Below are 9,469 nucleotides of genomic sequence, written 5' to 3'. Positions count from 1 at the left end.
TTAAACATCGATGTTAATGAGTGGCACGGGGCTGTGGCCACGCCTCGCGCCCCCGACGGGGGTCTCTCGGGTCTCTCCTGCGGTCAGCGTGACACCAGCCGGTGTCCTCAGTCGCCTTCCCCAGGAGGCTCCCCCATACAGACGGTGAACTGCCCAGACGTGCACTGCCGTACCCTCGGATGCCCCTGGCCGAACTCCTACAGCCCCTCCATTCAGCGCCCCTCGACGTCGCTCTGCCCGGGCGGAACCCGTGCCCTGGCTGAGGCTGCCGGGGTCCCCTGGCCAGCCGTGACTCCCCCCGGCGATGGGGAGCGGCAGTCCCGACAGTGTGAGTGGCTGCGCGGCGGCTGTGCCTCCGGGCGCCGGCTCTGCGCATTTGGTGGTCGTTAAAAACAATTTGTTTCCCTCCCCGTTCGGGGAGGGGGAAGGGGAAAATCATTCCGGGGGAGGGGAAGGGAGGAAAAGGGAAGGGAAAAGGGGGGAAAAAAGGAGTGAGAGAGAGAGCAAGCGAGACAGAAACACCAAAGCCGACAGAAAACCCGCGCTCCGAACTATTGCGACACAGAGCGAAGAGCGCGGCGAAGGCTGGCGGCGAGGTGCGAGTGGGAACGGGCCGGGCCGTGGGAGCGGGCCGGGCCGAGGAAGCGGACCGGGGTTGGGTGGGGGGGCCGTGAGAGCGGGCCGGGCCGTGGGAGGGGCGGGCTGCCTCCCCCCCCGTGGGTGGGCAGGCGGCGCCCGGTGCCTCCGCGCTGCCCCCCCCGCCGGTCGCGCCGGGCGGGTCTCGGCGGTTCGGCGCGGCTGCCCGGTGACCGCTGCCGCCTCCCCGCAGCGCACAGCGAGCCCCCGCACCTCGGAGCCGGCGGCCAGCACGACGGCGGCCCCCAGCCCCCCACCATGAACACCATCGTCTTCAGCAAGCTCAGCGGCCAGGTGCTATTCGAGGAGGACGCCAAGGAGCGGGAGCGGAGCGGCCGGTCCTACGTGGGGGTGGTGGAGGGCCCGCACCACGCCGAGGTGCTGCTCCCCGACAGCCCGTCCATCAAGGAGAGCCTCAGCCTGCGCAACCGGCGGACGGGGTATGCCGTGCGCTCGTCTCCGCGCCGCACACCGGCTTCGGGGGCGGCCCTGCCCTCCCGGCCGCCGCGTCGCCGATTTGGGGTGGCGAGATGGGTTTCTAGCTGGGTCTTTGCCCGTGGCCCCGGGTTCGTATTTTCTGGGATTCTCATTCCACAGCTACGGTGGGAAATTCCGGCAATAGGTGATGCAGGGGCGTCCGATTGGGCTGGAATGTACAGAGCGCTGCTGTCCTGCTGAGCTTGACCTCCCCCTCTGCCTCCGAACAGAAACAAACCAGGAACACCGGGGCTCCACCGGCTTGTTCGGGCGCTTCTCCTGATTAAAGTCTCCAAAACGGAGGCGCCAGGCGGGACGTGTGAGACCTGGGGGCCGGGGCGGCGGCGCGGCCGATCCCCGCCGGCAGTGCCGCGGCAGCGGGGCTGGGGCGGGCGGGCACCGCACGGCCCCGGCACTTGTTCCGCCGTCCCCGCGGGTTCGCAGCGCGCCGAGCGAACGGGCGGGAAGGAGCTGCGTTGTCCGTGCGTTCACAGGGATGGCATTTAGAATGGACTAGCGCGATGCCAGTCGGGGGCTGGATAACGTGATATTAGGATCGGGTTTGCTAAAACGGCAGCTGAGACTAAGCCGCCCGAAGCCGGTTTTTGGGGGGTGTTTTTTAGGTTTGTTGTTTTTTTTGTGGGGTCAGGGTTGTTTGTTTTTTTTTTTTTGATGCTGGAGCAGATGAAATAGAAGGTGATGAGAGGACGTGCGAGCTCTGGCGTGTTGACAGCCGTAGCTCGGAGGGTTGAACAGGCGTGCGCTGACCAGACATTTCGGGTCAGCATTACAAAGTAAAGATCGAGGAGCACAGTCAGGCGGCTGCGAAACCGCGGAGTCCGGGGGAGTTGCTTGTACTGACCAATTTCCACCGTAGCGATTGCATCAGCTCGCAGTTTTACCGGCGCTGCCGGCCGGGAGGACGCAGGTGTGTGTCACCGGGATGTTGTTGCCGCCGATCGCGGCGGAGCGGGGCCGCCGCGGGACCCGGCGAGGCAGCGGCGCGGCCCGGCCCAGCCCGGCCCCGTGGCGCCCCCTGCCGCCTCCGGCGGTACCCAGCGCCGCCCGGAGCCCCCTCGGCCGCGCCGCGCTGCCGCCTGCACCAGCCCGCCTCCGGGCTTTCCTTAGCACTCCTCCGATCTTGTTCGCTCACTTTTTATTGTAGGTCTTTATTTACAAAGGGACTTTTTTTTTTCTTTTTTTTTTTTTTTTAACGGAACCCGGGTTTCGTTCCCCCGGCATACGCTGTTACTCGGTAGGCGCGGGGCTTTGCGGGCTGCCTCGCGTCGCTGCCGGCGGCATTGGGAGCGGCATGCCGGCTCCTCCAGGAGCACCACTCCCCGCCTGCTCCGAGCAGGGAAATGATCCAGGAGCTGCTCGGTGCCGCGGGTAACTCTTGAGTATCAGCGGGAAATAAACCCGGGCGGGGGAATCAGGCTGGGCTGGCCCCGGGGTAACGCGCACCGCAGCTGCGGGATGCGGGGCCGGCCGTGCGAGGTGCGGCCTGGCCGCGCTGGAAAGCCCCTCTGGAGAGAGACCGGCCACACTCCGGTCTGGTGCCGAGCACCGAAAACATCGGGACACTCGCTCCGGCGGAGCCTAGCCCCGCTGAAATCCCCGCGGGGCCGCCGCCGGGCTCGCAGCATTACCGCGGCCATTCACCAGCTCTGGGTCCGCTCGCCCAGACCCTCCACGGGGAGTTCGGGGAGCTGGGTGCATGACCTTCTCTAGAGCGGTCGTCCGGGCGAAGGGTTGCGGCTGTGGAAATCCCCGAACACCCCGCGAGGACGGCTCGGCTTCTCCGGGCCCACCCCGAGCTGGGTCCCTCCTCGGACGGGGCGCATCTTCCGCACCCGCAGAGGAGCCCGGGGCCAGGCGGGGCAGCGGGGAGGGCCGGGGGCCGGGCACGGGCAGCGGGCAGCGGGCAGGTGTCCTGCCGCTCCGCTCCGCTCCTCAGCGCCCCTTCTCCGCGGCAGGGCGCGGCAGAGCGGCGGGAAGGTGCGGCACAAGCGGCAGGCGCTGCAGGACATGGCGCGGCCGCTCAAGCAGTGGCTCTACAAGCACCGCGACAACCCATACCCCACCAAGACGGAGAAGATTCTGCTGGCCCTCGGCTCCCAGATGACCCTGGTGCAGGTAAGGAAGGGAACCCCTTACCCCCACCTCTAAAAGGCGCTCCGAGGCGTTTCATGGACGGGAGGGATGGGGACAGCGTCTGCCAAAGCTCCTCTGTGAGCTGAGCAAAGGACCGTGCTGGGTATCGGGGAGCATCGGTGCAGCCAGCAAGATCAGGGGTCCTGTCCACATCCTTCTTCTGCTCTCACCTGAGCTCCCCCACCCCAGCAGGACTGTCTCTCTCAAACAAGAACTACCACATCTTAGCTATCATGGCTGGAGGACTGCTAAAGACAATCTGCAAAAAGCGTGTGCTTGCGCTTCTAGGAATAGATGCCCTCATCCTTTCATCTCATTCATAAATGCAATGAAAATATTTTTGCTTAGTCTTTAAAAATTCTCAAGTAAAACATATCAGTCCTGGGAGAATTCAGCACAGAATAGAAATTGTTGAGGAAATTTTGGGAGCTACTCTTCCCTTTTGAAAAGGGGGTAGGATAGAAACTGTTCTACTGTTCTGATAATAATTGTCATCACCTGTTGCACAGACATCAGTGTTACCATACACACTGTGTGCACTGGCTCAGCACGCACAGTCTGGCAGGAATTATCATTGTAATATAGTTAGACATGGGGAGTAATTGTTTTGCTCTCAGGTAATTCTCCCCTGAAGTGCCTGGCAGTTTTGCTGTAAGAGGCATAAATTTTGCTGCAAATGTTTATAAATCTCACTTCTTTGTTCTCTTTGCCATCTGGTACTCTCCTGAAATATGTGGTTAAATGCTATCAGTTGGTGAGTGATGCTATCTCAGGTCTGGATGCTGCAAAGATTTATGCATTGTGAATAATCTAATTTCCTTACTGCAAGCTACTGCTAGGTGTGTAAAATGAAACCCATGTGTTTGCAGGATTGGGTCCTCATCACTCTGCCTAACACATTATGTGTCACTTTGCAAAGAGCACAAAGAGATCAAAGTAACCTAAAGTATTAGAAAAAAACAGGTGGTAATTCAGCTTTATTATTTTGAGTGCCCCTTCAAAAAAACCCGTGCTATGAACTTCAATTCTAGTCATGGCAAAATGGGAAATTTTTACACTTCAGTACCTCACTAAGAAACTATTGCACTAGGAAAAACACTATAGCTATGACAAAAATAATATTAATGTCTCAGAAAATGCCAGTTATAACTGGAAGATATAGTTAAAACAACTTCTCTTGCTTTTAAAAAATATACATGAAACGTTTAAACTGTGATTACATAAACACTGTCCCTTCAGTGGCACAATTCAATAGGAGTATTTTATTGGACTATGGCTCTTAGAATCCCCCTGTATTTTTACTTGAATATGTGTTGGGACACTTTCACATTAATGGCATCTTGAGGAGTTCTGCTGTTCTTTTAACAATGTCTCGGAATGAACAGAGAAGGGAGAAGAACTGGTGGGTTTTTGCAGGATTTCTCTTGTGGCAGCTTTGATAAATCCTGATGGGGATAAGAAGTGTTAGCCTTTATAAAAGCATCAAGTGAGCCGTGGCCACTTCTCCACAGAGTTTTATGATCTACATAAAGTGTAGAATAAAATTAAAAAGATTCAGGGAGGGCTGCTTTTAGCTCTGTTAGACTCCAGTGGATTTATGCTGAAGCTGAATTTGACCAGCTTTGTTTCTATGAACTGTAATATTTGAAAGACCTGTGCAAACAGGCATATCTATCTTCATTTACAGAAGCACAACATCAAAGAGAAATCCCAGGTGTTTTTTCCATCTTTTTGTGCAATGCTCTTTTAATCCAGGAATTTGATAGCATCTGTATGAGATGTAAATACATATGTCTGGCACCAGCAGCAATTCTTGAGCCACAAAGAGCTAAACAACGCACACCCTACACCCTACACCCTACTTTTTGGATGCTCAAAAAGAACAAGATTGTAATTCAGTTCAAAATTTTCCTTCTTTAAGAGTGAGAGAGAGCATGCCAGGGTGTGGTCCCAGTCACACTGGGTATGCCTGAAATTGCTTTCCTGAAGGCTGTGCTCTTTCAGGCAAGCGGTGTAACCAAGAGCAGGTTTGGGACTGGGCCGTGGGTCTGTTGGAAAGCTTTGCATCTGTCCCAGGAGGGGCACTTTGCAAAAGCATCAGCCAGGGTTGCCTATAAATTGTTTTTCTAATCTAGTAATACTGTTGGATATCATTGGAGAACCAGGAATCGGTGTATGATGTTTGTCTGGGTTAAACGCCTTCCCACTTGCTGACCTGTCTCATATTTCCTACACTTTTTACATTTCTCAGAGTTGTCCCATGGTGCTTGCTCCCACAGTTTTCCCCTCCTGTGGAGGCTGTAGTCTGCTGACAGCTGCTACCTCTTCCCAGCATCCCTCATGTGCTGACACCTTGTCGTCACAAGCCATCGGGAAGGCAAAAGATACTGCCGAATATCCCTTTGAGTTTCTGACAAATTCCCATTTAGGGAATGAATGGTTGGAGTGTTTTTTTGTTTTTCACCTGACTGATGACCTTGGACAAGGTCTTCAGAGGCTGCCTGGAAGATGATGGTGGTGCAGTAGTTTTGATCATACAGATGTAGTACTCTCCTCCCTGTGCTTTGATCATACTCTCCTCCCTGTGCTTTTCTTTCATCTAATGAACCTTATTCCAGTATGCACCATCTATCCAAAGGAGCATTTTTCAGGACCATGGCACAGATAAAATAAATTCCTCTGTTGCACAAAGAGGTGAACATCCATCCCTGTTTTTTTTACTTTTGCTATTAGGACAAACTAATGACATGCTAATGACCAATAACTTTTGTATCTGCATGTCAAATCCTCCACAACTTTATTTTCATTAGTTTTTCTATCACTCAGTTGGCTGTTTTTAAGTCAATTTGTTCTACTTGACTAATACTTTGGCCTACCCCACTGTTCTTGGGTGCAGTGGGGGACTATTCCAGATGCATGTCCGACTGCAGTGCTGAAGAAAAGTCAGACTCTTTCAAGGAGCTAGGATTTTGTAGGAATAATAAATCATCTTGTTTCTTAAGTAGTAGTAGCAAAACCTGGGGCAAATTCTGGGCTGACTTACTCCTGTGCAGGCCAACAAGGTCTTTGGGAGTCCTCAAGGCAAATGTTATTGCAGATTTCAGTCCAGCAGTCCAAAGTTCTCTACTTCCACAACTGCCAAAGCAGGAAACCAAAAAAGCAATATAGTTTGAAAAGGCATTTTATATTTTACTCCAATTAGATTCCAATTCAGAATCCAATAACTTGTCCTATTAATATGCTACATTTTCATTTGTATTATTACCATAGTGTTTGATTTATTTTATTTTAAATTTTGGTTTAGATGTTCTTGTGAAATAAAAAAGAAAAATGGCAGTATATTCCTTCCAGAAAGAAATATGAATGTGTGTATTGTTGGAAAGAAGGTTTTTCAATACAAAGATTTGTATATCAGTCATGTGCTGCTATGGATTTAATAATATTCAGATTTATAAAGGCATATCTGGATTACTGGAGGAGGTGAATCACTTGATGTCTGTTCTCTTTCTGAAAGTTTGGCTGCTGTTAAGCACTGAAGCAGAACAAATTACAATAAAATTGAAGATGTGTCTTCAGAAGTAAAGCCAGAGGGTCAATATTTCATGATGCTGATATAAGTACCTGATGCACTTAGAGAGCAACTGAACTGCTGTAAAAAATGAATGCTGGAAAGCACATCTATTATCGTTCCCCTTGGGTTTTGTCTTTTTACTTCTCAAAGAACTACAGGATTGTTACTTTACAAGAATAGTGAGTTTCATCATGTGTTTTTTCAAGATACTTTCTTCTTGGGAGGTTTATGTGACAAAGACTTTCCCACTGGCTTTTATCTAAATAACTTTTTTGGTTTTTTGTTATTTTTGGAGATCACAGTAGCCCAGCTTGGGACCATGGGAAAGGTTGAATGTTTTTGGCAGCTTTCATTGTTTCTTTTTGTGATGGTTTAGGTAAGTGTGTTGCAAACTGGCACTCTTTGTGAGTGGGACCTACAGCAGTGGACAGGCAGGTTTTTAAAGACCACATGGATAGACAATGTGAGGTTTGGGGCTGGTTGAAATGGTAAAACTGTTGTTGTCTTTGAAGGAGACAGGTGGCGGCTGGAGGTCAGGGTGTTGACTGGTGCAGCCTGTGGCCATGCAGCCTTTTCCAGTCCACTCACCTGGAGGTTGTCCAAGACTGAAGACTGAGAGATGTGTTGACTCTCTTGATGTCTTAGAAATCTGGATTTTCCAGCAACAGGCACCAGTGCCCAAAAGCTGGAAAGTAGATAGAGATTACCCCATCATAGATTAAGCCTAAAAATCTCTTAAATGGATTTGACTAACTTTCCTTTCTTCCAAGGCTTTAATGGGCCTTGTAATTGCATTTGGGATAAGACTTTCTAGAGTGAGTTTGCTGCTTCGTGCTTTACTTAAAGGTTTCTCTTCTGAAAGCTGTCTTGAAGTTCTTTCAGAATGATAGAATCATTTAGTTTGGAAAAAGACCTTTATAATCATTGAGTCCAACCATTAACCCAGTGCTGACAAGTCCACTGCAAAACCATGTCCCTAAGCACCCTGTCTACATACCTCCAGGGGCAGTGACTCAACCACTGTAACTTGCACTGGGCAGCCTGTTCCAACGCCTGGAAATCCTTTCTGTGAAGAAATTTTTCCTGATATCCAATCTAAATCTCCCCTGATTCAATTTGAGGCCATTTCCTCTTGTCCTATCACTTGTCACTTGGGAGAACTGACTGACCCCCCACCTACAACCTCCTTTCAGATAGTTGTAAAGAGCCATAAGATCTTCCCTGAGCCTCCTTTTCTCCAGGTTAAACCTCCCCAGATCCCTCAGCTGTTCCTCATCAGACTTATGCTCCAGACCTTTCCCCTACTCTGTTGTCTTTCCCTGGATTCTATCCAGCACCTCAGTGTCCTTCCTGAATTGAGGGGCCCAGAACTAGACCCAGCACTCAAGTTGCAGCCTCACCAGTGCTAAGCACAAGGGTACAATCACTGCCCTGGTCCTGCTGGCTACATGTTTTGATGCAGCTCTTAAAATTGTTAGAAATGCCTCTGCCTGAATGAAGATGCAAACCAAACCATATGCCAAGGATTGCAGTCTCTGACACCACACTGTTGCTGATCCAGGCCAGGATGCCATGGGCTCTCTTGGCCACCTGGACACTTGCTGGCTCATGTTCAGCTGATGTCAACCAGCACCCTTGGGTCCTTTTCCAGCAGGCTTCTTTCCATCCAGTTCCCCCAGCCCGTAGCACTGCAGGGGTTGTTGTGACCCAGGGCAGGCACTTGGCCTTGTAGAACTTCATGCCTCTGGCCTTGGTCCATGGATCCAGCCTGTCCAGAGCCCTTGTGGAGCCTTACTGCCCTCCAGCAGATCGACACTCCCACCCAGTTTGGTATCTCTGCAAACTGACTGAGGATGCCCTCAATCCCCTTGTCCAGATCATTGATAAGGCTATTAAACATAACTGGCTCCCAGTACCAAGCCCTGGGGAACACCACTGGTGACCAGTGACCAGCTGGATGTAGCTCCATTCATCTACACTCTCTGGGCCTAGCCACCCAAAATGTTTTCTACCCACCAAAGAGCACACCCATCCAAGCCATGGCCAGCCAGTTTCTCCAGGAAATGCTGTGGGAAATATTGACAAAGGTTTTACTGATGTCCAGGTAGACACATCCACAGCCTTTCCCTCATTGACTAAGGGGTCACACTGTCATAGATGAAGATCAGGTTGGTCAAGCAGAACCCGCCTTTCACAAATTGTCTTGTATGTGGTGTGCGATGGCACTTAAAATCACCTGCTCCATAAAGAGCAGGAGGACAAGGTGCAATATATTTATCTCATTATGAAATAATGATCAAATACTACTATTCCCTTCTCTCATAGCAGAAGACTTAAAATATGACTCATCTTTTCATATTGATATGCAGAAAGCAAAGCAATGGTATGGGAAGAATGAGCCCAAAATAAACCAAGAGTACCATGCAGAAATCACTCCTGCTAAATTTAATTGCTTTTATGTATGAATCACACTAATACTACCCTATCTTTTCTGTAAATGGCACTTCACTGATGAAAAATTTCAATATGTAATAAAATGAAGCATAATGAAATTTTTATTGTGAGAGGTTGGAAAGCTGTCAGTTTGGTAAAATGCTACAGTAACTGCAATGCTGTTGATTGGGGTGCTGG

The 9,469-nt window shown here is 50.9% G+C and overlaps 1 protein-coding gene across 1 annotated transcript in view; it reads left to right on the top strand.

The window, feature by feature from the left end:
- Window positions 1-885: 885 nt before the first annotated feature.
- Window positions 886-9,469, top strand: part of MKX (mohawk homeobox) — a gene marked incomplete at its 3' end in the record, with an annotated part of 46,088 nt that continues 37,504 nt past the window's right edge. Inside the window, exons 1-2 of the mRNA XM_084213255.1 lie at window positions 886-1,076; window positions 3,090-3,249. Of these exons, the coding sequence (XP_084069381.1) occupies window positions 895-1,076; window positions 3,090-3,249 (342 nt within the window). The 5' untranslated portion in view covers window positions 886-894. The remainder of the gene's footprint in view (window positions 1,077-3,089; window positions 3,250-9,469) is intronic.

Source organism: Fringilla coelebs (assembly GCF_963513975.1).
Source record: "Fringilla coelebs genome assembly, chromosome: 1".
Classification (NCBI taxonomy): domain Eukaryota; kingdom Metazoa; phylum Chordata; class Aves; order Passeriformes; family Fringillidae; genus Fringilla; species Fringilla coelebs.
The sequence above is the reverse complement of the archived record's forward strand: the minus strand, read 5'-3'. Positions and strand labels throughout refer to the sequence as shown.